This window comes from Zalophus californianus, chromosome 6 (assembly GCF_009762305.2).
Source record: "Zalophus californianus isolate mZalCal1 chromosome 6, mZalCal1.pri.v2, whole genome shotgun sequence".
NCBI lineage: Eukaryota > Metazoa > Chordata > Mammalia > Carnivora > Otariidae > Zalophus > Zalophus californianus.
The window spans coordinates 146002154-146028795 of NC_045600.1; the positions used below are offsets into that span (position 1 = coordinate 146002154).

Genomic DNA, 26642 nt, shown 5'->3' on the forward strand with positions numbered 1-26642 from the left:
GCCCCCCCATTTTATGCGCAGAACAGGCTCCAAAGCAGAAGGAATCCAGCCTGCAGGCTCCAGCTGCAAGCTTTTCTCATATAATGGGGGCAACCTCCTAAGGCCCCCCTGGCCCCCTCCCTACTGCCACAGCCCCTCCCCGGCCCCCTCCCCCCTGCCACACCCCCTCCCCGGCCCCCTCCCCACTGCAACACCCCCCTGGCCCCCTCCTCAAGCAGACCCTTCCTCTCACAGCTGCCCCCTCTAGTCCCCTGCCCACCTCGGCATGGGAACCCATGGACCCCAGAGCTGCCCCTGCTGGTTTGCTCCATGAAAGTCCAGAGGTGGTAGAAGGCCCTGGGAATCCGCCTGGTGGCTGGGGTGCCAACCAGCACTGTGGGCCAGCCAAGGGCGGCAGGTGCACAGGGAAGCATGTGTGCGTGTGCAAGCTGTCAGACTTGAAGCTGGGGAGCCTGAGTCACCCTAAGACAGACCGGTGAAACCGGAGAATCCTGCATGTGGAGCGGACAGAAAGCCCCCGACGCCCCCAGACCAGAAACTGCACACGGGCGTCCTCCCGGGCCAAGTTCAGCCTCCCGGCGTGTCTGGGGTTCTGAGCCCACACAGTGTGTTTTTTTTTTTCTTTTTAATTTGTTGCCAGTGCTTTAAAAGCTAAACACTTCACATAAAAATCTAGATTTTGTTTCTCAAAAATAGAAATAGCTAACATTCATTAAGCACTTTCTATGTGTCTGACACTATTCTAGGAGCTTTATGCAGATTAATTCATTCCTCACTGAAAACCCTCTGGGGTTTCATTATTATCTGCATTTCACGCACGGGGAGGCTGAGGTGCAGAGAGTCAAAGGCACTTGCCCAGGTCACACAGCTCAGCGTTTGCTCATGACGTTTCGACCCCAGCCAAGCTCCAGAGCACACGTCCTGTGTTCCCCGGACACAGACCCTCCTGGAAAACACAAGGTCGCCCAGCCCGGGGCCCACCTGCCACACAAGCCCCATTCGTCCCAGCGGCCGGCCTCCTGCATCTGGAGGACCTGCCAGACCCCCACGGGCCTCGGGGCTCGTCACCAGGTCCGAGCCAAGCCCCACGCCAGCAGGGGCATGCTGGCCTCCCTCTGTGCTGTGACTCCCCTGGGCTGCTCGGCCCATTTTGAGAAGCCCTTCTGGTTGGAACATTTTTTTTAAATATTTTATTTATTTATTTGTCAAAGAGAGAGAGCACAAGCAGGGGGAGCGGGAGAGGGAGAAGCAGGGTCCCCGCTGAGCAGGGAGCCCGACGCGGGGCTCGATCCCAGGACCCTGGGATCATGACCCGAGCTGAAGGCAGACGTCCAACCGGCTGAGCCCCCCCAGGTGCCCCTGGTTGGAGCATTTTAAATACCAGCTGAAATCCTCCTCCCTCCCTCGATTTTCACCCTCCTGGGCCTCAGGCAAGCCCTCCCTGGTGGAGAGAGCCTCCCTGTTTTGGAAGAGAGTGGTCTGGGCTCAGGGCCGACCCCGTCTGTAAGGTAGACGGCCCCAGCCACAGATCCGAAGCCCACCGACTGAACTTGCTGCTGGAACCCCTTTCAGCTGAGACTGACGAGCATCTGTGCCTGGTCCTCAGCAGGCGACCCCGGGACCCCCCGCCCGGGCTCCATCCCAGCCACCAGAGCCGCAGTGAGCTCTGTGTGGCTGGGAATCGAGGTCCTCGCCCGAGTTCTTGCGAACACGCAGCCATGCCCAGCAGCCCGACTCCAAGATCAAGTATCAGCGTCCATTCCCCCACGGAGGCAGGAGGAGAGGTTCCAGGCAGAAGCGCTGATGAGGCTCCAAGCATTAACTCATTTGCCATGTTCTGTTCAATTGGATAATCGCCCTCTCTCCAGATGAGCATTCATGGAAACTTCTGGGCTTTCAGGCCAGTCATTAGCCGAGATGAGATGGGCCCAGCGTGGCCTGGCAGGTCCCTGTCCTCCGGCCCCCTCCCATAATGCAAGCCCGGGCCACCCTTTTCCTCCTTCAGAGAATGCTTCTACAGCCCCCCAGGGGTCTTGTTAGGATGCAGAGGTCCGGGGCGGGCCCTGGAATTTCAGCAAGCTCCCCGACCGCACTGGAGCCCGGGGCCCCCCTCGTGAGCCCCATCTGCAGATGGGGGACTGGCTCAGAGCGACCAGGCGACTCGCCCAGGACCTCGCAGCCTGGCCCTCGGCCGGGCTGTCCCCCGCACGCCCAGCCTGCAGAGGGGGCAGGGGTGACAAAGCCCGGTCCCTACCCCGGGGGCAGTGCAGCTGACGGAGCCCCCCCACCCCTGCCCGGTCCCACAGGTGCAGAGCTTCCTGCGGGGCTGGTTATGTCGGCGCAAGTGGAAGACCATCATCCAGGACTACATCCGCTCACCCCACGCCGACAGCATGCGCAAGAGGAACCAGGTGGTGTTCAGCATGCTGGAGGCCGAGGCCGAGTACGTGCAGCAGCTGCACATCCTGGTCAACAATTTCCTGCGCCCGCTGCGGATGGCAGCCAGCTCCAAGAAGCCCCCCATCACACACGATGACGTCAGCAGCATCTTCCTGAACAGGTGAGCTCCCCCAGAGGCAGGCCCACCTCGGGCGCTCGGCCACGGCGGGATGGAGACCGCCTGGCGCCGCTGAGCAAACGGCCCCCACGGCATGGAAGCCGCCCGAGCCACATGGCTCCAAGCCACCCCCCCCCCACAAGTGTGGGTGCCGCATAGCGGGTAGAGGTGCCCCACTGGGGTGTCGTGTCCCCCAGGGCAGGCCCGGCATGTCTGGAGACGCATCTGATGGCCAGAACCTGGCTGGGCTTGGGGGTGCTGTGGGCCGCGAGGGGGCCGAGGCCAGGGCTGCTGGAAACCCTGGCGGGGCACAGACTGGCCCCCCAACAGAGGCTCGTGGCTCCCGCCGTGTTAGTGCTGACGCTGAGAAGCCGCGGCGGAAGTGTTCCGAGTTTTAAATCCGGCCCCGGAACGCTGACTGTGCTCCGTCCTACCCTGATGGGGCCGCAAGGACCTACACGCCAGGCTCTGTGCCGCACGGTCCACCTGCCCTGCAGATGCACACCGTTCCCAAATGGCGACTCTGGTGTCACTGTGGGGCTCGTGCTGCCCCAGAAGGCCGAGCTAGCAGCGGCCCTTCGGCTGTCGACCTCTCTTTAAAAGGGTTTCTTAAGAAATGGTTTAAATAGATGACCTTTTCGGTGGGTGTTAAAATTGGGTGAACGGATGTGAAAACACATAACCAGAGTGCAGTGTGTGAGCAACCCCCCCCAGGAATTAGGGTGGGCCACCATGTACCCCGAGATGTTCCTTCGGCTGTGATCCTGCCAAAATGCGCCTCACTCAGCCGCTTCACTCATCCTAACCGGCCCTCACCCAGGCCTGCCCCATGGCGGTCAGGACACAGGGGGTGCCGGGTGTGAGGGGCCTGTGGGGTGGCCCGGAGGTGATGCAGAGGTGCAGACGTCGGTCAGGGGTCCGGCTAGAGAGGCCCAGAGTCATTGGGATGGGCAGGCCTGAGGCCGTGGGTGTGGACGCCGCACTGGGGTTGGGGCAGGAAAGAGACTGACAGGGCGGGGAACAGCCTTTGACCTCATAAGACCTTCTAGAAATTAAACCACCCGGCCTTACAAGGTTGCTGCTTAATATACATGTTGAACAGAATTTTTAAGTATTACGTAAATGCCCTTATTTCCTAAAACCAAGAAAATCAATTACCTTTTTGTGAAATCGGGTAACACGTACCCCAGAAACTGCAGTGGGGTCTTTCCGACGCGGTGACAGGATGCATCCCTTCCTGAGTGCCCCGGGCGGTACAGCAGGGTCCACAGATGCGCACACGTGAGCGCAGGAGCGGGGACCCACCCTGTGCTTCTCTGTTGGGAGGTCTGAGGTGGAGCCGGGGAACTCCATCTCCCACAGGTGCCGCGGCCACGGGTCACGGACTGCACCTGCAGGCAGCCCCCTGCCCGGAGGCTCGGCGCGGCTGACCCTTGGACAGCTCAGGGGTGAGGGGTGCACACTCGGAAATCCACGTATAGCTTTGGGCTCCCCGAAACTTAACTACGGATAGCCTTACTGATGACATAAGTCAGTCAACACATGATCTGCTCGTTAAATGGTTTATAGACCGTAACTCACAATAAAGCTAGAGAGGAGAAAACAGTGCTCAGAAAATCACAAGGAAAATACATTTTTGGCACCGTACTGTATTTATCAATGAAACCCGTGGGTAACGGGCCACGGGGTCCGAACCCCGGCCATTCGGGGGTCGGCTGAGCTGCGGGAGGCATTGATACCCTTCTGTGCTGCACCTGGTTCTCGCATCTTTAGGCCACGATTGCAAGCCTTCGGTGACTGCTTATCACAACCACTAAGAAACGTGTGCTTTTGTATTTCTTTAATCTTTCCAAGCTTTTGTTATTCTTCATCGATCTTTCATGGAATTCTTTTATCCTGGAGTCTTCAGTTAAGAGTTTTTAGGCCGGCTCCCCACCTTTGCTCAAAAGTTGTTGGAAAAAATAGCCCGTGGTTTTTATCTTTCAACGAGTGCGTGATCAGGTTGGAGGCCTTCGCCTGAGGATAAACAGGAGGGAGGAAGCCCCCTCCTCCTGGCGCCAGGCTCTCGCCCTTGCGGTCTCGCTGATCTTGGTCCAAACAGCGGCAGCCTGATCCGTTCTCACGGCTTCCAGGAACGTACTTGCCTCTTACAGGGGTCGGAGAATCCAATGAGGGGTTCATACACAGCATCTCGCACCGAGCTATGTGTCCAGTGCTCCGTGGGAGCGAGACATTAACCTAACAGTCACGCCCCCGGTGATGCACCTGCCGGGAACGGAATCCACATCTAATGGGAGGGGACGCTTCCCTCCTCCTCTGTGAGGCCAGCATCACTCCAGCATCCAAAGCAAAGTCTGTCTCCTATCGGATCTCGTAGATACAGAACATTACCAGGTTGGATCCAGAAAAGCATCATGAGTAAATGAAATTTACCCCAAGAATGCAGGGCTGGTTCAACGTAGAGAAGCAATCAATGTATTCCACTGTTTTTCTTACTGTTTTAAGTAAGAGAACCCAGTGAGCGTATCTGGGGATGCATGTCCTATGGGGCCAGCTCCCTCTTCACCCTGGCTCTGATCTCCCATGGGAACAGGCTAGAGTTCTTTCCTTCCCCGTGGGGCCAGGCTGGGGGAGGAATGACCTAGGAGTGGCTGCCTTGTGATCATTAGCAGCTCACTGGATGGTCCATGGGGTACAGCATGACCTTCACCATCCGTCCTCTGTGCTCTCGTGAGCACAAGGGGTCACGCTTCCCTTGCCCTCATGACAACCCCAGCCAGCACTTGGCGGGAGTGAACATTCTGGGTGACTCTCACCACATTACGGTGCTGCTTCGTGGAACCTGCTTTGCACCTGCATGCTTTCCAGTCCTCAGCAACGCCCCATGAGGCTGGAGCTCAGAGAGGTTGCAGGGTGTGCTCAAGGGCACACAGCAATTGTGTGCTGCAGTTTTAGCCCAGCCCTGTTTATGTTAAGCTCTCTACTCCCCACTGCCCTGCTCAGTAGCAGGCTGGGATCCTGTCCCCGACCCTGCTCCCCCTGCTCCTCCTCCCCCTGCTCATGGTCGCGAGGGTCTGGAGGTGCACTCCACCTCGCCCCTGCACCTCTGGAGAGCCTTCCCTTGCACATGAGCCCCGCTGTGGAGGCAGCACCCGGGACGCAGGCGGACCGCCTGGCGCTCCCTGCCTCCGACCACGGAGGCTGCTGCCTCACTTACGGAAGAGACTCCTGCACATGGCTTTCTGCCGGATTTGCTTTTAGGCTGAGAGGTCCGGCCCCGTTGGAAACCTGATGCTAACTTGGTAGCTGCTGGAGCTGGGGAAGGACTCTCTCCTGGCTGGCGGATTCCTGGAGGCTGCTACAGGGCGGGGAGGGGTTCACGGTGTGCTCCCCCAGTAGGGGAAGAAAGATTTTTTGAGTAAACCTGTGCAGGAGGCTTGGGTTAGCCCGGACAAGAAGCTCGCACACTGGGGCTATTTCCTTGCCATGGAAACCACGCCCGGCCCCCCTGCGCTGGGCACCACAGGCGTTGCCTGCGACCAGAGGCATCCTGCCCCGGGGAAGGGGGGGCCCAGGTGGCTTGTACATCGATGCCCGCTCTGACTGACGGGCAGTGGCCACCCGCCATTCTGGGTTGAGTGGGATGGTGAGACCGGGGACGGGGGGCAGGGCAGTGTGCCACCAGGGATTAGTCGTGTCTGCACGGGAGGGGCGACGGGTAATGGGCTGTGTGGGTGGGCAGAGGGTGGGGCAGGAGGGGAGGGGCCAGGCTCTGCCCGCCTACTCTGGCCTGCCCGTGGGTGAGTCACGCCCCTTTCTGGACTCAGGGGGCACCAGGCAGAATGAGCACGTCCCAGGTGTGTTCTGCAGACAGGTTGCTGCCTCTCCCTCGAATGTTCTTCCCACCCTACCGTCCTTGACAGGTGTCTCCTACTCTGTCTTCACGTCTTCCCTTGGCTGTCATGTCCTTGGCCACCCCCATGTCCCTTGCCACCATTAGCTTACGTCCCTGCTTAAGTGTTCCCAGGGCCTGCTGCTTCCCTTTGTGGTACCCATCACATTTAAATAACGACTTCCTCTGTGTCTGGGTCCTGCTTGCTGTGGGTGGGTCAGGGCCGTCGTGTACACAGCTACACCAGGTACGCACAATTCAGGGTCACTATTCGCACGGGCCGGCGGTCAGCACAGGTTTTCTGTAGAGCGCCAGATGGGAGACATTTTAGACCTTGTGTGCCGTGCAGTCTATGAAGAAAGTAAGTGATCACAGGCAGTCTATGAATGAACGCAGGTGGTGTGCTCTGATAAATCTTCACTTATGGATGCTAAAATATGAATGTCACATATGTTCACGTACTATGAAATATTCTTTTGTTTTTTTCCAAACGGTTTAAAAATGTAAAAATCTTTCTGAGCTTGCAGGCTGTACAAAAACAGGGAGTGGACCAGCACCTTGCATGGAAAGATTTTGTGTCATAGAGTTGCCGTGTTCACCCAAAATATTCTATAAATGTAACATAATTCCAACCAAAGTGCAGCATAGCAAAGTGATCTTGAGGTTCAACTGAAGGCATAAATACATATAAGTAGGTAACAGTGTTTCCAGATAAGAACAATGAAAGAAACATGCCGCACTTTAATTAAAATGTTATAAAGTTTTATAAATATATTAAAAGAAACGAAAACCGCCTGAAGGTAGTGCCAGAAAGTAAGACAGAAAGTCTAGAAACAGACGTAAGACCGTATAAAAAGGAGTAACATTCAGAAGCAGCATAGAAAAGCAGGGGGAACGGCGGACGTGTTTGAAAGATGCGGTCGGGCAGTTGGCTGACCTCCCCGGGAGGACTGTGTTTATACCCCTCGCTCGCATTTCACATCAGTTAACTGCAGTTGAGTACCTTCATGTAAAAAGGAAGCAATAAAATAAAACAGGTGTGTATGCAATCCATACACACTCAGAAGCGAAGACAGAAAGAAATGATATGCCTCACAAAGCAAAATGTAAAAACTTCCAAAAAATTAAAATAGCAAACACACAATCAGTGGGCAGATAGCTGAGCAAAAATGTCTACAACATGTATGTTAGGTTATGTGCTTAATATGTAGAGTTATTTAAAATTAAGAAGAGACAAAATAGTAATTGGACATGGCTAGGGAATTCACAAAAGAAGGAATTCAGATGGCCAGTACATAAATGTTCAAAGAACATAACAATGATTTTTTTAAAAAATCAAATCAAAATAAGATCATTTTATTTTCCTATGAGATGGGTGACAATGGTAGCTTCTAAGTAGTAAAGTTACAGGTGAAATTCTCTCAGTTTGTACTTTAAAAATGGAGGCTTCATCAACTGTGTTTTTTATAGTCCTAGCTTATGTTCCTAACATGCTACTACAGTGGCCTGTGCAGTGTTGGAATTTAAGAAGGTTCATTTCCTCCCTAATGCATCCTGAGCAGGTGTCGCCTGGAGGCGCCCCTGAGTGTTGCTGGGGCTGTGCTCAGGGTAGTCCAGAGCTGCCTGGCTCCCTCAAGAACCCTGAAAGTCCCCCAACCCGAATCTCCCCATCTCAGATCAGATATTCTTCCCTTTGTGCATTCTCACACACACTTAGGTCACTCAGTCTCTTGCTTCTGAACTGTCCAAGTGGTCTTCACACGTGGCCGGCCAAAGTTCTCGGGATTGGTATGCGTTTGTTCACTCAACAGACTAGTTAGGGGCCACAGAGAGACAGAAAGCAGCCTTGTCAAAAGTCACTCTATAGGGGACCTGCTGCCTAAAACTGAAAATGACTTCAGCCATTTGGGGTGGCCCCGGTCAGGGAATCAGTGTGTCACCACACCTGGGGGACCATTCTCACGGGACTTCAGGGAGAAGACAGTCGAGTCTCCAAAATGACAGGACCCACGCTCAGAATGGAGCTCACGTTTCCTCTACTCGGAATCTCCATGTTCTCTCTGGTGCCATGTTTTCCTTCCATCCTGTACGTCTGGCAGATGTGACCAAGTTACTGACTGTACTGTTCAGCCTGCAGGTGTCATCTGTGTGTGTGTCTCTCTCCCCGACTCTCCCCTCAGCCTTCCCCTCTTCTCCCCCTGAGGTCTCGGGGGAGACCCCATGCTCTGCTGCCCACAGGCCCGTGCCCCCCTGCGCCTTCCACCCCCGCCCGGCCTTGTGCTTCTGAGGCAGTCAGGCCCCCTGGGGACACACGGTGCTGGGAGAGGGGACCGCCCGGGGGTGGGGAGAGGGTGTGTGAGCAGAGAGCAGAGGCTCAGGCGGCCCCAACCCCTCCTCTAGGAGCCTCACTTTTCCTGTCCAAGAACAGGGTGCACGACCTTAGCGTCCTTTTGGACTCCTCGGTCTGGTTCAAGGCGAGCCCCAGGTCTCCAGGGCGGTAGGAGCTGGGGTGGTGAGCAGTAGCAGAGGAGGATCGGCTGGCAGGGAGGGGGCTGCCAGAGGAAGAGGGAGCCTCTCCCCCGCGGAGACAGAAATCCCCTTGTCCTCGGAGGAGGACGAGCTGTCTGCTCTGGGGCCGGCTGCCTGGGGAGCGCACATGCCCCGAGCACTCTCGGCGGTGACAAAGCTGGTGCTGGGGGGGACGCTGGCTCTTTTGCTTCCCTAACTTGTCCCAAAAGGGTGGTGGAGAGCTAGGTTTACTGAGCACCCACTATGCACTGGGCGCTGACATCATCCCATTGCTTGCAGGGGTTACCTCATTTCACCTCCCTATTTAGTGCAGAAAGATCTGAGGTTCAGAGAGGTTAGGCAGCTTGCTTAAGGCCACACAGCCTGGGACGGGGTGTAGGCTAAGTGCAGCCCTGTGGGTCTGAGGCCACAGCCCTATATGCACGTTATCAGCGGCCTTTACTCCTTATTCTCCAGAGCCCTGGGCTCCTCTGGGGTTCCCCAGGGTCGCTCCCAGATGGCGAGAACTTGGGGGGCACAGGGAGGCTGGCGGCCCTGGCCTAGGGAGCCTTGCTTGGGGCCATCTTGGAATTCTCCAGCAGTTCTTTTTTTTTTTTTTTAAGATTATATTTACTTATTTGACAGAGAGAGACAGCGAGAGAGGGAACACAAGCAGGGGGAGTGGGAGAGGGAGAAGCAGGCTTCCCTCGGAGCAGGGAGCCTGATGCGGGGCTCGATCCCAGGACCCTGGGACCATGACCTGAGCCAAAGGCAGATGCTTAACGACTGAGCCACCCAGGCGCCCTTTCTCCACCAATCCTTAACAAGGGGTCCTGCATACTCGACCAGCACTGGACCCCACGAGCTGTACAGGCTTTCACTGGGGAGTCCGTGGAGGAAGCGGCTTGCTGCTGGCTCGGGGCCGGGGACACCCTGGAGGGGCAGGAGCTCCCTGGGGCGCAGCTCACCCTGTGCTTTCCCTGCAGCGAGACCATCATGTTCCTGCACCAGATCTTCTACCAAGGCCTGAAGGCCCGCATCTCCAGCTGGCCCACCCTGGTCCTGGGTGAGTAGCCGGCCCCCCCCCCGACGTCCCTCTCCGGGGCCACCCTCCAGGCTGGTGGCACTCCCCTCACAAGCCCCCCGAATCCCTCAGGGGGAGAAGGGGAAACACGTGTTGGCAAAAACCGTATTTCTAGGAGGAAGCGATATATTTATGGTTACTTATCTACTTTTCCCTTTTAAAAATAATATCGACGTACCCGTTTGAGAAAATTTGAGAATCCAGAAAAGTAGAAGGGTTTAAAAATATCAGTCATCGCCCTCCCTCCAAAGATAACTGCCATAAACATCTCAGTGTGTTTTCTTCCAGTTCTTTTCTCTGCATAGATCTTGGGTTGTTTTTTTTTTTTTTTCCCATTTTACATAGTTGCAAACATACTGAATTTAGATTTTGAATCTTGCTGTGGGTTGTTTTTTTATTTATTTCAATCTTTTTACTTAACTTCATAGCACAAGTGATTTGTTATCCTGGACGTGTGCTTTTTGATGGCAGTGTAATGCTCCACTGCCCGTCACTGGCTTTTTGGAGTTGGTCCCACTTCTTGTTACTGGAAATAATCATCTATGTGTGTGATTTTCTCCTTCTTACGGAGCATTTCCCTGGGATAGGTTTCCAGAAGGAGAATTTCTAGAATAAAGAGCTTCTCTACCCTTAGGCCATGGAGGCCTCTGAGTGGGTGGACACTTTTTTGCTGTTGTCTTCAAGTCATTGACCCCCACTTTCCCCAAGGTCAGAATTCAAGCGGCCCTGGAAAGACAGGGCTGCCCCTGCGGCCGAAGCCCAGTTGAGCACGCTGTCCCCTGGCAGGGGACAACCCTACCCAGGAGCTCCCGCTCTGAGTCTGTTTTTCTTTCTTAACGGGGTTTGTAAGCCGGGCTCCGTGGGTCCACCCCACCCATCAAGTGTTGAAGGGCAAGTTTGGAGAGAATGGTTGGGCCCTGGGGGGCTGCAAGGGCATGAGGACCCTGGGGCTGCACAGCTGGGGAGGTCGGGAAGGAGGGGCAGAGGGCTGGAGGGCCAGACTCGGGAGGGTGTGCAGTATGGTGGGAAGCCTGGAATGGGGAGTCGGGAGACCTGGTTCCGAGCCCCTGCAGACTCACCTTGTGACCTTGGTCATTACCTCTGTCACAGATGGGACACTCTGGGAGGGAGGCCTCTTGGGGGCCCTCCGTGTGACCCAATGAGGGAGTCAGAGCAGGGGGGCCACAGCACAGTTACGACGGGGGCGTCATTGGACCCCTCAGAAGCTCCGGAGCTGGGCCGGCCCCTCAGAGGTGTCGCGGACTGAGGCAGGGGCCGGCCTTTACACCCCCACCTGGGCCGGTCACTGGGTAGGGTGTGGCCTGTGCCGGAGGCAGCCTCCCTCGGCGGAGATTGGTTCCTGGCAGGAAGGACCCAGATGGGGAGCCCACGGGGAGCGCCCGCATCCTGGAGGGGCCCTCTGAGACACGGGGTCCCGACTGGACGGGCCGTCTCTACAACTGTGATTCTGCTGGGGCTCGCGCGTCTGGTCCTGGAGGAGGCAGGGGTGCTGGAGTCCTCCCCCTGCACCGCGGGGCTCCCTGGGGCGGGGCTCCCTGGGGCGATTCCTCCCTGGGGCGGGGCTTCCCGTGTGGGCGGGGCTCCCTGGGGCGATTCCTCCCGGGGCGGGGCTTCCCGTGTGGGCGGGGCTCCGGGGGGCGCGGCTCCCGCGTGGGGCGGGGTCGGAGGCTGGCCGCCGGGTGGGGCAGCCGCGCCAGCCCCCGCTGAGCGCCCCCGCCCCCCGCCCTTGCAGCGGACCTGTTCGACATCCTGCTGCCCATGCTGAACATCTACCAGGAGTTCGTCCGCAACCACCAGTACAGCCTGCAGATCCTGGCGCACTGCAAGCAGAACCGCGACTTCGACAAGCTGCTGAAGCACTACGAGGCCAAGCCCGACTGCGAGGAGCGCACCCTGGAGACCTTCCTCACCTACCCCATGTTCCAGGTGGCGCCCCGCCCCGCCCGGTCCAGGCCGCGTGCTGGGGGCCGCGGGGAGCAGGAGAGGGAGGCCGGCCTCCTGCGCCGAGGAGCGCCCCTGGTCCTGAGCCCAAGCCCGCCCCGCTTCCTGCGGCCCCCAGCCTCCAGCTGCTCCGGGGCTCTGGTCCCAGACCGGCCCCAGCCAGACTCAGAGGGCGTCCGTTTCCCTGCTCGGTCCAGTTCCTGGGGTCCTCCCAGCTGACGGCCATTCTCTGCCTCCCCCTCTCTCTTGCTGTCCTTCTGTGCTGCTGCTCTGTCCCTCCCTGCCCCCGTCCCTCCGTCTCCACCCCTCCTCTGTCCCTCCGTCCGTCTCCACCCCTCCTCTGTCCCTCCGTCCGTCTCCACCCCTCCTCTGTCCCTCCGTCTCCCTCCCTGTCCCCTCCCATCCCGCACACCAGATTCCCAGGTACATCCTGACGCTGCATGAGCTCCTGGCTCACACCCCTCATGAGCACGTGGAGCGCAACAGCCTGGACTACGCCAAATCCAAACTGGAGGAACTGTCCAGGTGAGCCTGACCCCTGGGCGCCCCACGCCGGTGGCCAGGCCCCAGGCTGGGGCTGAGAATGCCCCTCCAGGAGTTCCAGCCCCAGGTGACAAAAGCTGGTGTCCAGGTTAGGATTCGGAGGCAGGGGCTCAGCCTACAGCAGTGGGAAGCAGAGACTCCGCAAGCAGATGTTTATGACTCTAGCCCAGGTGGGCCCCGGCAGGACGGCACGGGTGCTGTGTCCCTGGCACGGAGGGTTTGGAGAAGGACACTCACGGGGGCCCGTTTCCTCTGTCCTCCAGTGAGGCTCTGTCAACCCTGTGGCTCCACATGCCTAAGACTCTGGTCTGCAGCCCATGGTGTCAGTGGAGGCACAAGTTGGGGGCCTGCATTCGGGGCCCCACACCTGCCCCCTCCCAGTCTCCAAAGCCCAGGGGAGCCCAGGGGAGCCTTCTCTCTGCGAGCGCAGCAGCTGAGGGGCCCAGGTGGAAGAGCAGGCTGTGTTCCCAGGACCCTGGGGGAGAGGGATCGGGTCTCAGGCCAGACCCCTGGGCACCCAGGTGACACCCCGACATGACAGCCGGTGGCAGATGGTGGCCGTGGGGGTGGGGAGGAGGCTCAGATTCCAGGGGCATTTTGAAGGTGGAACCAGCAGGAGTCTCCGGCAGGTTAGCTGGAGGGACAGAGACTGAGGGGGGGAAGGGGGTGTTGCAGGGTCCTGGGCTGAGCAGCCAGGAGGGTGGAGGAAAGTGCAGGAGGGGCGGTTTGGAGGGGAGTCCTTCCTGTTTCGTGGACCGGAGCTGGACAGCAGTGGCAGAGATGGTGGGAGGGAAGCAGGACATTAGTGTCTGGAGGTCAGGGGTCGCCACGAGACTGGTGAGACCACCCCGGGGGCCCCACGGTGTGGGGAGCCCTGTGCCCAGAGACAGGCTGCCGGAAGCTGCGAAGGAGGTCAGCCTGCAGGCTGCGGAGTCCCACAGCAGCCCTGCCCGGGGCCCTAGGAGGCTTCCTCAGGCTGACCCGGGGCAGCCAGTCAGGCCACAGCTCCCCCCCGGGCAGAGGGAGGACCGCCGGGCCAGGGTGGGCGAGGGTGTTAGCAGGGTGTGATTGCAGACTCACAAAACCCCTGTCCTTTTGAGTCCCAGGGAGCCACATCCTGCACACTCTTCCCCAAGGAGAAGGCCCGAGGCACCTGTAAGGCAGTGAGGCACCCTGTCCCCATGCACACAAGGGGTGCAGGGGGCAGACGTGGGCCAAGGGGCTTGGCCTGAGACCCCGATTCCCATCCCCCAGGGTTCCGGGCATCCCACCCCATCACCTGCACCTGCCCCAGAGGGCCACCCTAGTGCTCGGAAGGGGGCTTTCCCGTCTCCGCGACATCAGCCCTTGCCCCTCACCCTGCCCGGGGGGCCCCAGGAGAGCTTCCAGGCCCCCTGGCTGTGCTCACAAACACCCACCTCCCGGGGACTGGCTCCCACCCGCCTCTGGGCCCGCCCCTCCGTCCTCCTGGCCCCCACCCGCCTGGCTCCCTGAGAACCAGGCAGCACTTCCAGCACCCCCGTGTGCATGAGCTGCGCGTGCAGCCTGGGGACCCCGACGCAGACCCCAGCCCGGGGCTGGCATGGTCTGAGCAGCGGCCGTCCACGCGTGTCTCACGGCAAAACCAGGTTCGCTGCTTTGGAACCACCCCCTTATTTTCACGAACGACAGCCCTGCTGGGGAGACTCCTCACCCTCCGCAGAAGGGGTGGTTCCCATCTCCTGCGGCTGCTTCCCAAGCCGTGGCGGCTTCCCGGGTCCCACGTCCCTCCCGGAGGCGGGCTGCCCCTGGGCGCCGAGGCCGCACGCCGAGAAGCCCGGGTCCCACAGCAGAAGAAACAACAGACAGAAATGCCTTCCGAGTTCCAACGCGCTGACCACCGCTCTTCACCAAAGCACCCGCCATGCGCCAGACGTCAGGCCAGGGCATGAAACCCATCCCCCCCACCCCGCCCCGTGAAAGCCTCCAGGTGGGGGGACTGAGGGCCAGAGGCCTCCAGTACTTGCTCAACGTGCTGAATCCCCCAGCGCACTGGAGCAGGCGGGGCACTTCTAACAGACTCCCCGCAAAATTACTCATCACCTTCCCGACCCCTGGAAATCCACGCGCCTCTTTCCCAACACCCGCCCCCACGGCTGCCGCCGCAGCCAAACGCTTATTTAAAAGCAGGTAGACGGCGCCACCTGCTGGAGAGGAGGGGCGTTGCGGCAGTCAGAACAGGACAGAGTTGTCCGTAGGCTCAGATGAGGGTCGTGCTGTGTCCGGCTTCCCGCCCGGATGTGCCGGAGCCTGTGGACGTAAACTGAAGTCAGTCTCTCCCTGAGCCAGCCGACTTGCCAGCGCTCCAAAACTCAGCCATTCCAGAACCCAAACAGCGTTAAGGAAACAGCCGTATAAAGAGCATTCAAGGGGCAGAAACAGCAAGTGCAAAGGCCCCGAGGCAGGGATGAACTTGGTTTGTTCTGTGGATAGAAATAAGGCCAGTAGTGGGATAAGGGACAGACTAATGAACAAAGGATGTTTGCTGAGCTCCCATCGTCCTCCCCATTCTGCCATTTGGTTGCACATGGCTCAGACTCTTAGATCAGACAGACCTGCTTCCTCACTGTTAACCTCCATTTCCTTTTCCCTGAAATAAAAACGCCTGCCTCCTTGGGTTTCCAGAAGAAGAAAAGGAGACCATGCCTGACTGTAGAGTGTCCAGCACACAGTGGACACTCAATAAATGCGTGCCCTCTCCCCCTTCATGACTGCAGGCTCCGAGAGTCCTCGGGGCCAGGCTTTCCCGCTGGGTCTGGCCAGAGGCCTGACGTCCCTTCCTCCTGCCCCTGACTTATTTCTCGTCCCCGCAGGATAATGCATGACGAAGTGAGTGAGACGGAGAACATCCGGAAAAACCTCGCCATTGAGCGCATGATTATTGAAGGCTGCGAGATCCTGCTGGATACCAGCCAGACTTTTGTGAGACAAGGTAGGCCCCCCCACCCCCTGGTCCCAGGTGGCCCCTGGGCCCCTCCAAGTGGCGTGCCTGTAGAGTGTCCCAGGGCCACTGGAGGGCTGTGGGTGTCACATCCACGTACGGGTCCTGTGGGCCTCCACGGCTTCCTTCCCTCCAGAGGTAGACGCGCTTCTTCCCAGATGGTCTGGTGTGTCTGTCCTGCGTCCTAGTAAACGCTGACACGTGTTTTAGGGAGCTGAGAACGAAGACAGATACAGATCGGCCCTGGATCACAAGCATTTCCGGCACAGGCGGTGTGGCTCAGTCCCCCTGTCCTCTGCTCGTCATCCTCGGCCTCTTGGGGAGCCGCATCTGGGAGGCACAGCCCCAGTTTGGGCCGGGGAGGGGGCTGGCTGCCCACGCGGGGCGGCTGGAGCTTCGTTGCTCCTGAGGGGTGCCCCGCCCAGAGCCCACATTCTATGGGCAGAGGCTTCTGCTTGCATGCCCCGAGGTCCTTCTGTCCGGCCCTGGGACTCTCTGACCAGAATAAAGGCTTGCCAGCCCCTCCTCCAGCCTGGGCAGCTGGCTCTGCACCTGTCCTCAACTTGGAGTTTTGCTCTGAGCCCCCGCGTGGCCCCCGTACCCTTCCCCAGCCTTGGCCTGCTTGCCTGAGCCGCACCGGGCCCACGCTGGAAATGCCCAAATAATGGCCCCTCCTGGCACGGGCAGCGTCCCCACAGACCAGGAATCTGCTCTGTTCCCCAAGCAGAGTGTTTCTCCCCTCCCATGGGGCCGTGCTGGACCTGGAACCGGGCAGGGGGATCCAGAAAGCCCTTTCTCATTTGTTAGTCATGTACCCAGCGCTGGCACCTGCCTCGTTCATGCCGGGCCAACGCTGGGCTCCAGGGACAGCCCGAGACTAGACCTGTGGGGTCAGGGGGCCGTGAGGAGACAGACGCAGGGCAGGGGTCTGGGCAGGGATGGACACGGGGCAGAGTGGGCGGTGGGGGGAGAACAAGTAGTTCTCGGGCTGGAAAGGAAGGGCGTTCCGGGCCGGGAGTGGCCCTGAGGAGCACGGTGATGAGCTGGAGCTAGGCGGCTCAGGAGGGGGCATGCCCGTGCCTGACCGGGAAGGCCTTGAGTAGGTGGGAAGGACTGCGTGCTGTGTGTGCCAGGGGCAGGGGCCAGCGCAGGCGCGCAGGGGGCTTCGTCCCCAGCACCTGCTCCCAGCACCCAGTGTCTGGGACGGGGCTCAGTCTGGCTCTGCAGCCCACGTGCCGCACCTGATAGGTGATGTCTGCCCGGCGCGGGCCGCGGGGCTGCGTGCGGTGCCGATCTGTCCGGGCCAGCTCCCCACATGTGCTGCCCCCCCAGACCCCAGCCCAGCCCTGCATGCCTGCCACACAGGCCCAGCCCTGGAAGGTTCCCCCGCTTGCCAAGGCCCTGGCCGGGGGCCTGGGGGCCCTGCTCAGCATGCCTCTCTGCCATCGGGCTGACGGGGCCGAGGGAGCATCGTCCGGGGTGCGCACCTGCTGCCAGGAACCGGGACTCCCTGGTCCCGATGCTGGGACCCCCACAGCTGCCGAGCTGGCCAGAGGTGAACGCAGCTCTGGGACTGGGCTCAGGTTCTGCCCCCCACCCGCAGGCTCCCTCATCCAGGTGCCCATGTCTGAGAAGGGCAAGATCACCAGGGGCCGTCTGGGGTCTCTCTCCCTGAAGAAGGAGGGCGAGCGGCAGTGTTTCCTGTTCTCCAAGCATCTGATTATCTGCACCAGGGGCTCTGGTGGGAAGCTCCACCTGACCAAGGTAGGGGCCGCTGGGGCTGGGCTTGCGGGGGGCTCGTGGTGGGCACCGCCCTGCCCGGGACCCGTGGGCAGAGACACGGAGTGCACACGTGTGCACTGGTCCGACGGGCGGGCTGGAGGGAGCCGGCCGCGGTCGGGTTTTCTGGAGACATCATGGGAAATGGGAGGGTGAGTGGTGTCGGGACCCCAAGAGAGCCCAGCTGCTGGTGCCAGGGCAGAAGAGCCAGGGGGTCCAGGCGAAGCCCTGAGGGTACACCTGCGTGTGTGTGTGCATGCGCCGCAGCGTGGGAGGGGCCGGGTGAGACAGCCCCGGACCCTTTCCCTCCCTCAGGAGGCGCTCACACCGCCGCTCCCGGGGCCCCCTCCGGCCCGACGGTGCCGGTGCAAAAGCACCGGGCGCGTCCAGGCCCCGCGAGCAGCCCACGGAGCTGCTTGCACACAGGGCCAGCCCTCAGCACCTCGCAGCCCCACACAAGACCCCACACACTCAACTAACTGGCCCATCCCACAAGGAAAGGGGAACACTTACCTGTCAGGGGAGATGCTGTGATCACGAAACTGGTTTCCAAGGGTGAGGCTTCTCCGTGGCCTCCGGATGAGGGCAGCCCTGCAATTTCCGCAAGTGCGGGAAACTCGACTGCATCATTTGTGGTGGGGGGCAGTGCACTCCAGCTTCCCCCCACGATGAAATGGTCAAAAAGGGAAAAAGTGAGGGGAATCAGGACCTCAAGCTCCTCCCGCTCCTTCCCAGACCACAGGGCCTTGGCTCGTGCCGTCTGCTTCTTTCTCCCCTGGAGCACCGCCTTCCTGTCCTCATGGCTGCTCAAACAGCACGGGGAAAGGTGCACCCCGGGCAGGATCTCCTACTCCCCGGCTTGCTTATCTCGCGGCTCTGAGTTCAGGGTCTGGCCCCCGTCTCTGCCTCCGTTCCTCGTCTGCAGAGTAGGGGTAACAATCCCCAGCAGGGGCTCTGCAGGGGCGCAGGTGGCAGGTGGCTAGTGCCCGATTGAGGTGAAGCACGTGGGCCTCTGAGCAGGGCTCCCCTGGAAGCTTGCTTCAGCGGACCTGGCATCTGAACACGCTGCGGCCGAGAAAGGGCTGGAAGGTGCCGGAGCGTCAGGCAAACCGTCCTTCCAGACCCTGGATGCCTGGCCCGTAACATCCCGTGAGCTGCTAGGAGAGCAGGGAGCGCTTTCCTTATTTATTAGCTCTGGGGTTTCTGCCGCGAGGTTCTGTGCCGGGGGGGGGGGGGGGGGGGGGGGGGGGGCGGGGAGGACATCCCCCAGGAGGCAGCAGTCAGCGGGGCAGGTCGCGCAGAGATGGAGTCTGAAAACATGTGTTTTTCTGTTTGTGAGTTTTCTCTTGTTTTGGCTGGGGCGGGGGTGTTTGAGCTTCTAAATTCCCTCAGCATAAAGAACACGGGAGTGCTGTTCCAGTGCCCGCAGGGCCCCCAACTAGAGGGCGCCCGCCAAGCCTTGGTTTACCCATCTGCACACGGGAGTGAAAACACCTGCTTCAGGGGGTGCTGTGAGGATTAAGGGAGTGGGTGCAAAGTGCGTGCCCAGCGCTTGGGACGCGGTATGAGCTCGGCGGGTGCAGATCGTCACTCTTGTTGCTGCAATGAACTACAACGATCGTGGCCGCGAGCGCTCGCGTGATCACCGTGGGCCGGGTGCTACCCTCCCACTTCACGTGCATCCGCCTCCGAGACAACCCGCTGAAGCAGATGCTGTTCCTTCCCCGTCTGTAAGAGACGTCTAGAAGCCCGCCCGTGGCAGAGCGGGGCTTTGAACCCAGGCCGGCCGTCTGGCTCCGGGATCTGTGCTCCGAAACCACAGGCCGAAGTTGGGCCGCTTCCTGACGCTCTGAGACGTGTCCCAAGATCTAAAACTTCGGCAGGATCTTCGGGAGAAAGAGGCTGTCAGAGCAAAACGTGGGGCTTTGCCGACGGTCAAGCCTAGGGGCTCGCCGAGGCCACCAAAGAGCAAAGCGAGAACCCAGGATTTGGGGCTGCCTCTGCGTCCTGGGGGCAGCCTGCCCTGCAAACACCGTGGCCGGATGTCTGTTGCCCTCAGTTCTCACGTTACGTGTCCGCGCCGGTTGACAAGTTACCCCCAGACAGAGTGGCTCACGGCATTCATGGTCTCTCAGATGCCGAGCCGGGCGGCCTGGAGCCCCTCGGCTGGGTGGCAAGGGGGTGAGGGTCTCACGGGGTCACGTCCAGGCCCAGGGGCTGCACCAGCCTTCCCGGGGAGGCCTCCCCACATGGCAGTCGGCTTCCCCAGAACACGTGGTCCAAGAGGCACCCAGAGAGGAAGCAGGAGGTGCACGCCATCCGAGGAGCAGGCCACCAGCCCGGCCCGCACTCGACGGGGAGGAAAGCTGACCTCACCTTTTGAGGGGGTGGGGTATTGACATCTTCCACCCCCATGGTCGTGGTCCCTGTTCCTCACGGTATCAGGGTGTCTCACACCCAGGAGAAGCTCCCATACTCAAGGACGGGAGGCCCTTTCCCAGGTGTCCCTCAGAACAGGCAGCCAGCAAGTGACCTGGGCAAGGTCAGGCCTCGAGTCTCTCCCCAACCCCAGCACTAGTGGCCAGGTGACCTCGGGTCAGACCCCTCCCCCGGATCTCCTCTCCTCACCTGTAAAATCAGAATGGGACCTGTGACGCATCCGGTCAACTGCCCTGCGTCCCAGCTGGTGACGTGAAGGTGCAGCCCAGACTTGAGGGGTCCAGACGGTGCGGACTATACCCCCGGCCCTAGGTGTCCCTTGACCCAGTTCGGGGGAAGCCCGTGTGAGACGGTCCCACCTGAACCACCTCGTGGGGCTTCTTACCCGAGGATAATGTTCTTTGACACGAAAACCACAATGCCCACGGGAACACGACACGCACACACACGTGTGCATATGCGCGTGCACACCTGTAGGTCCATGTCCCGCCCCAATACGCAGGGCTCTGCCCCGCGTGTCCCCGCTGACTGGAGGTGGTCCCTGCTGTCTTTCAGAATGGAGTCATCTCCCTCATCGACTGCACCCTGCTGGAGGACCCAGAGAACACGGAGGAAGACGGTAGGTGTGCGAGCCGCTCATGAGTCTGTGTGCGCTCAGCAGACACCCGCTCGGCCCGGCCCAGTCTTGCTGGGGGCATGGAGGGCTCTGAGGTGTGGTGGTCCCGGTCCTGGACCCGGTGAGGCCAGCCAGCAGGCGGGAGCCCCCGTCCACCGCCCCGTTTCCCTCCACGCTCCTTGGGCCCCTGGACTTGTTGGTCCCATTCGGTTTGGGGTCCCAGCACCCCCATGAGCACCCGTCACTCACGTGTCCATGGGTCCCATGCACAGTGGCTCCCCCGGATCATGCAGAAGGGGCCGGGGAGGCATGGCTCTGTCCTCCAGCGGGAGGAATGGGGACACATGGGGTGGCAGCCCCGGCAGGGAGGGGCACTCAGTGGGGAGGTGGGGGGCAGGAGAGCTGGTGTGGAGGGGTTCTGTGGGATTTCCCTCCCTGGGCGTCACTGGGGGATGGGGTCACTATTGTTGCTTGACTGGGCTGACGTGGGTCCTCACGTCCCTTCTGCTCTGCGCCCCCCCCGCCCTCCCCTTGGAGGGATCCCGATAGGACTCTGCATCTCTGTCCTTCCCCAGACTGGGGTGCCTCAGGGCAGGGCTGCGTCTGAACCACCTCAGATCGGGGGGCGGGTCTGCAGGGGGTCCGGGGCCCCATCCACACTCACACACTTTCCTGCCCCTGCCCTGGGAGCCGAGCCACGCTGCCCCCAAAGGCAGGACAAACGTGTAATGCGGTCCACCCGGAGCGCTCTTTGAGGCCTGACCTGCTCTAACCTTGGCCACAGCTGGGCCACGGGGAAGCCCAGACTCAAGCAGAAGGGTCAGGCCCCAAAGGCCTTTTCCCTCCAGGGCCCATATGTTCCCCGCTTGGCACGCTCCCTCACAGGCAGCCTGCTTCCCAGAGCAACCAGCACCGTCCCAACCCTGAGCCGCCACCAGAGCAGGGGCTCCCGTGCCCACAGCACGGAACCCGAAAACTCTTGAGTGTCAGAACTGGAAGGGTGGGGCCCCAGACACGTCACATCCACTCTGTACAGGATATGGTCTGCAGCCTGGGGAGGAGGGCAGGCAGGGCCCCCCAGGGTCACATCACCAGCGACGGCCCCACACCATTCCGCCCCACTCGCTGTACCCCCAGTTAATGCGGGCACCCTGGAAGGCACCATAAACGGTGCTCTGAAGTCTCCCAAGAGTGCAAGGAAGTTCTCAGGTTGAGAATAGTAACAAAAATACCTAGAATGTACTTTGGCTTTGGGGGGCTCGACACTGAGCTCAATGTCCAGTCCGGCCCATAAACAGTGACGATCTGAAGTTCCCCTTCTGGCCCCGTATCACCTGGGGGTAGCGGGCGGGTCTGGCGGTGAGGCCGGTTCTAGTCCTGGCTGCGCCGCGGCTGCCGTGTCTCCAGGATGTCCTCGCTCCGGACCTCAGCTGCCCGTTGCCCAGAGGCCGACCCCCCAACCCGGGCTCCCCGGCTCTGCTGCTAGGACGGCCCCGTGTGCTCGTGAGCGACTCCTCACTCCACACCTTTGCTCGTCTCTGGGGTGGGGATTCCTCACCGATGGGGGGAGGAGATGTTCTGTAGGGAGCGAGGGGCCACTGCGCGGCCTTCACCCGCGGGTGACCCAGGGAGGGCATCGTTACGATGTTGCCCGGCTCACAAAGGGCCCCGTCCATTCTGCTAACTCCGTGTTTTGCAATTGGAAGCCAAGGGATCCAACCAAGACATAGACCACTTGGATTTTAAGATCGGGGTGGAGCCCAAGGATTCCCCGCCTTTCACGGTCATTCTTGTGGCCTCGTCCAGACAGGAGAAGGCGGCGTGGACCAGTGACATCAGCCAGGTTAGCAAGATCACCTGTTCCTGGAAGCATGCGGTCCCGTCATGCCTGAGCTCTTGGGGCCCCGGGGGCAAGGTTCTGATGGAAAAGACGCAGGTGTCCTCCGGGTCCAGCCACGGCCAAGGCTGAGGCCAGCCGTCCCCTCCCGTTGGCAGAGTCTGGGCGGGGAACCCCTTGCACCTGGATCATGCCCTACAGTGATTTTTAAAACTCCAGATTCTTGAGCTCCCCTGAGGTTCCCTACAGACTTCCTAGATGCAAGTTTCGGGCACAAAGCCTGGGAATCTGCTATTTAGCACATATGCCCCAGGGCTTTGGCAGGCACAGAAAAGTCTGAGCACCACCTCCCAGGGATGCTGGGCATCACAGAGCTTGGAGAGACAAGAAGGGCCCTGCAAGGCCTAGTGTCAGCTATGCAGAGAGAAGCCTTGGCCTCTGCCTTTGCACACACGTTAGGGCGGCGCACCCCACTAGGAGCAGTACTTTGGCTTTGGGGGATCGACACTGAGCTGAATGTCCAGGCCGGCCCACAAACAGTGACAATCTGAAGTTCCCCTTCTGGCCCCGTATCACCTGGGGGTAGCAGGCAGGTCTGGCGGTGAGGCCGGAAGCAGAGACTTCCCAGGGACCGGTGAGCTGACCCAGGGGGCTGTGGGCTCCCGTGGGACCAGGGCAGAGGCTGAGTCTGGAAGAGGTTGCCAGTGGCCCCGGGGGGCAGAACAGGCCTCTCCCGGGGTTAGCGCAGGCCTGTCCCTGTAGCAGGGAGCTCGTCCAGGCCATGTGTCTGCCGGCTGCCCTCTGCAGACAGGGAAAGCGTGCTGGGGAGCAGCGGACGGTGGGAGCAAGGAGACAGCAAAGCTGGGATTCCGCCTGTTGGGGGCGGGAGGCCTGGGGCAGAGGCTCCGCTCTATCTAATGGTGGGCCCCCCAGCCCTGGTTTTATGCCCCACTTCTGGGCTGCCCAGACCGCCCGCTCCCCCGACCCTCTGGCCTGCCTGCCCATCTGCAAATGCCAGAAGGGCGACACAGGCCAGGGGGGCGCGTTGCGAGTATCCGCTCTTCCTACATGCTGGCACCTGTTCTCAAATCTCCCAGCGTGCCCCAGAGAAAACCGGAACTAGGAAACCGTGCCGATGGCAGTGGGGGCCCCCAGCCCTCTCCCGGGGTCCCAATGCCTCCGGGGAGCTATGGCCAGGCACCAGCTTTCCACTGCTGCGGATAGAACCAGAGCCAAAGGGAGCCTCAGAGCCGCGGGTTGAAGATGCTGGGCTGGGAAGTGCAAGGAACAAGAACCTCCCTCTGCCCGACCCCATCCCAAAGAACGGGGGAGGGGGGCCAGCCTTGACGGGACCCTGGTCCCCAGCAGACCGGGTGGGCTGCCCCCGCTGGGCCGGCCCCTCTGCCAGCCCCCCTGAAACACGAGCCCTCGAAACCAGGACATTGTGAGTTGCGCCCGCAGCTAAGAGGGGAAGGCCGGGGGCAGGGGCGAGGAAAGGACCCCCCAGAGCCGCACTGCTCACTGGGGGACACTTCTGATTCAAAGCAGAATGTGAATTTTGAGTTTCTCCGAGGCTGAGGGAAACATGGGCCTCTGTGCCCCCGGTCCCAGCAGCCTGGTCTCTCCCAGACGGGGTTTCTAACGTGGAAACTGTCTGCGGCCCCAGAGTGTGACCGTGGCTGACAGAGGACCAGGGTGCAGGACGTGTGCATGTCCGCACAGGGTCATGGAGGCTGGTGCCGGCCACGGTGGACCTGACCTGGCCCCTCCCACCAGGCCCCAGAGGTCAGCGACAGAGCGGCCAGGTCGGGTGTCCCCGTTTGCCGACAACCCAGCTAGGTAGGCGTCATCCGCGTGCCCAGGGAGTCAGGCGAGTCCCCAAAATGTTGCTGGAGTCAGAGGTGGCCCCCGGTGGGAGTGTAGGGAGGCTGCGGCTGACCCTCCCTTGCCAGGACGACGCTAAGGCATGAGGACCCGCGTCAGGCTGGGCCCGTGAGCCACTCCCTGGGTACAGCTGCTGTGGGGCCCGGGGTGGCGGCCGTGGCTCTGACCCTGGGCCCCCCCCCTGCTTCCAGTGTGTGGATAACATCCGGTGCAACGGGCTGATGATGAATGCATTCGAGGAGAACTCCAAGGTCACCGTGCCGCAGATGATCAAGTAAGTAGTGTTCTACAGCCGGCGGGCTCGCGACCCGGGGACAGCTGCAGCCACGGCCACAGTGGGGCATTGGACCGCCGGCTGCAGGGCTTCCGGACGTGCCGGGCTCCATCTTCGGGGCTTGGGGGCATCTGTGTGCTTGTTTAAGTTAACATGTATTCGAATGGGGGCTCCGGCTTCATTTTTGTTGTTTTTAAGAAGTGGATTTTTGTGTTTGTGTAAACGGTAACAGGAGTGAAGCTTGATGCGTTTATTTTAATAACTTTTTTTCGTATTTATAAAATGAGAACATTTCAGAAACACAGGCTCCAGGGCCACGGTGTTTGAGTGACGACAGGGGCTGGACGGCGGGGGGCATCCACTGAGCACGCAGTCGAAGCTCCCAGGCTGCGCCAGACCTGCTGCCCTCCCCCCAGCAATGCGCTGTCCGGCCCCTGCCTCGCCCTCCTTCCTGCCCCATCCGGGCGGCCCACGGGTCTCTGTCCAAACCTCTGACCTCGGAGCCTGCTGACGCCGCCTGGGCGGTGCTGGGACCCAAATCTCACCCGGGCCGCATAGCCGCGGACATCTGGGTACCCCACTGTCTCTGAGACTTCAAGGGTGCGCTCAGGGGAGCGGCGGGTGCATTCTTCAGCCCGGTGCGTGAAGGCGCTACACCTGGAGCCTCGGTGAGGACACGGCTGGTGAAGCCGAGTCAGGGTCATGCATACTAGCGGGGTATGGTTCCGTTCCGTGAGCGCACTGTTTAGAACCGGGGCTGGCGGGATCGGAAGGAAGGCCGGAACGTGCAGGGCCCCAGTTCCCGCTCTGTGTGTGATGGCGGACAAGTCACTCGGTGCTTCTGAGCTTGGGCTTCTCACTGGTAAGTGGGAGGGGATGACACCTCCCTACCAACCTCCTGGATTTGTTTTCTTGTTTGCGGGCAGGAGAAGGTCGCGTCTGTGTTTTTGGTTTCACGTACAAAGACTTAGTGTCATTTCTAAGGTTAGGAGCAATGACTACACGACCCACTCAGGGAAGCTCGCTGAGTGAAGTCCAGCCTAGCGAGGCACATCCTTGCGCTCTGAGGCGCATCCTGAGGCCCTGTTCCCGAGCGGACCGTGCTGGCCTGAGCCCGGGGGGCGGGAGCGCGAACCTGGCTGAATTCTCTCGGCGGCCCGGGAGCAGCTGCGGGCGCCCCGTCTGTCTCGGCTGCAGCGAGGCACAGGGCGGATTTGCTTTAATGAGAAAATTACAGTCACACGTAGAATTAAACGTGTGGCAGGCGTGCGCTCGTTTTCTGCCGAGGACGCATCATCCAGGCGGCAAAAGTGAGCCAGGTGTCACCTGTGAAGGAAAAATAGCAAGTTTTAAGCTATGACAGTGACAGAGAGGAGGGAGCGTCCAAGCCAGAGTGACCGCGCCGATGCTCCGGCCCCAGGCTCGGGCAGGCGTGGCCGTGCGCGGCGTCCTCGGTCTGTGAGAGCCGTGGGGCGGCGGAGGTCAGGCGTGGTCTCTGGCCTCAATCACCCGTTAGTGGGAGAAACGCTCGTGAGTCTGAGAGGGTCCAGAGGCGACGGCCCCTGGCACGCTGGGGAGGACGCCCCCCAGAGGGGACACCAGAGCCGGCCGTGAGGATGATGGAGGGGAAGGGCGCTCTGGGAGGAGGGAACAGCGTGAACGAAGGTGCAGAGGCAGGATAGCGCGTGTGCGTTGGGGATGATGATTAGCCCCGTGGGGCGGCAGGACTGGCAGAGCGGAGTGTCGTGGGGAAGGTGACCGGCCTCCACGTTCACTGCCAGACCCGCCTGCCCAGACGAAGGTCCCGGGACAGGAAGGGGCCTATCACAGTCCAGTGCGTCGGTTCTGAACGCGCACGAGCAGCCAGGGACGGACATGGCCGGAGTGGGTGTCACACTGGGTCACACAACATCTCTGGCCCCAGCAGCCTTCCCCGCCTGGCATGGGCTGCAAGGACCAGCGTGCAGGCCCGACCGGGCGGTCCACCAGCAGAAAGCCCCTGGCCGGCCGCACATCTGTGTCTCCGCTGAGCTGTCCCCGCAGGTGTGCCCGGCCCGGGGCAGAGGGTGAAGGGCCAGATGGGGTGCTGCCAGGCATGAGCACTGAGTGTCTCCCGTGCCTGGAGCACATCGTGTCCTGAATATTTGGTGCCCACTGGGTCCTCCCCTCCTGTGCGCGTTCAGCACTCCTACGCTCGGCTGAGCTTGCGTGTGTCTGCGTGTCCCACACGCGGCTGGCTCCCTCATCTGTCCCGCTTGCAGCTCTCATTTTTCACTGCGCTGCTGGG

At 60.7% G+C, this 26642-nt stretch overlaps 1 protein-coding gene and 1 non-coding gene across 3 annotated transcripts in view; both read left to right on the forward strand.

Moving 5' to 3' along the window:
• RASGRF1 (Ras protein specific guanine nucleotide releasing factor 1) overlaps positions 1–26642 on the forward strand; it is a 97613-nt gene that overhangs the window by 36458 nt on the left and 34513 nt on the right. For both annotated transcript variants that reach the window (XM_027571725.2, XM_027571726.2), the window contains exons 5-13: positions 2307–2560; positions 9944–10023; positions 11795–11988; positions 12419–12528; positions 15399–15517; positions 17130–17290; positions 20300–20363; positions 22067–22203; positions 24273–24355. In XM_027571725.2, coding sequence (XP_027427526.1) covers positions 2307–2560; positions 9944–10023; positions 11795–11988; positions 12419–12528; positions 15399–15517; positions 17130–17290; positions 20300–20363; positions 22067–22203; positions 24273–24355 — 1202 coding nt within the window. The remainder of the gene's footprint in view (positions 1–2306; positions 2561–9943; positions 10024–11794; positions 11989–12418; positions 12529–15398; positions 15518–17129; positions 17291–20299; positions 20364–22066; positions 22204–24272; positions 24356–26642) is intronic.
• LOC113910817 lies at positions 17811–17971 on the forward strand. Its single transcript, XR_003516300.1, has one exon. It is a non-coding gene; the product is annotated as a U1 spliceosomal RNA (small nuclear RNA).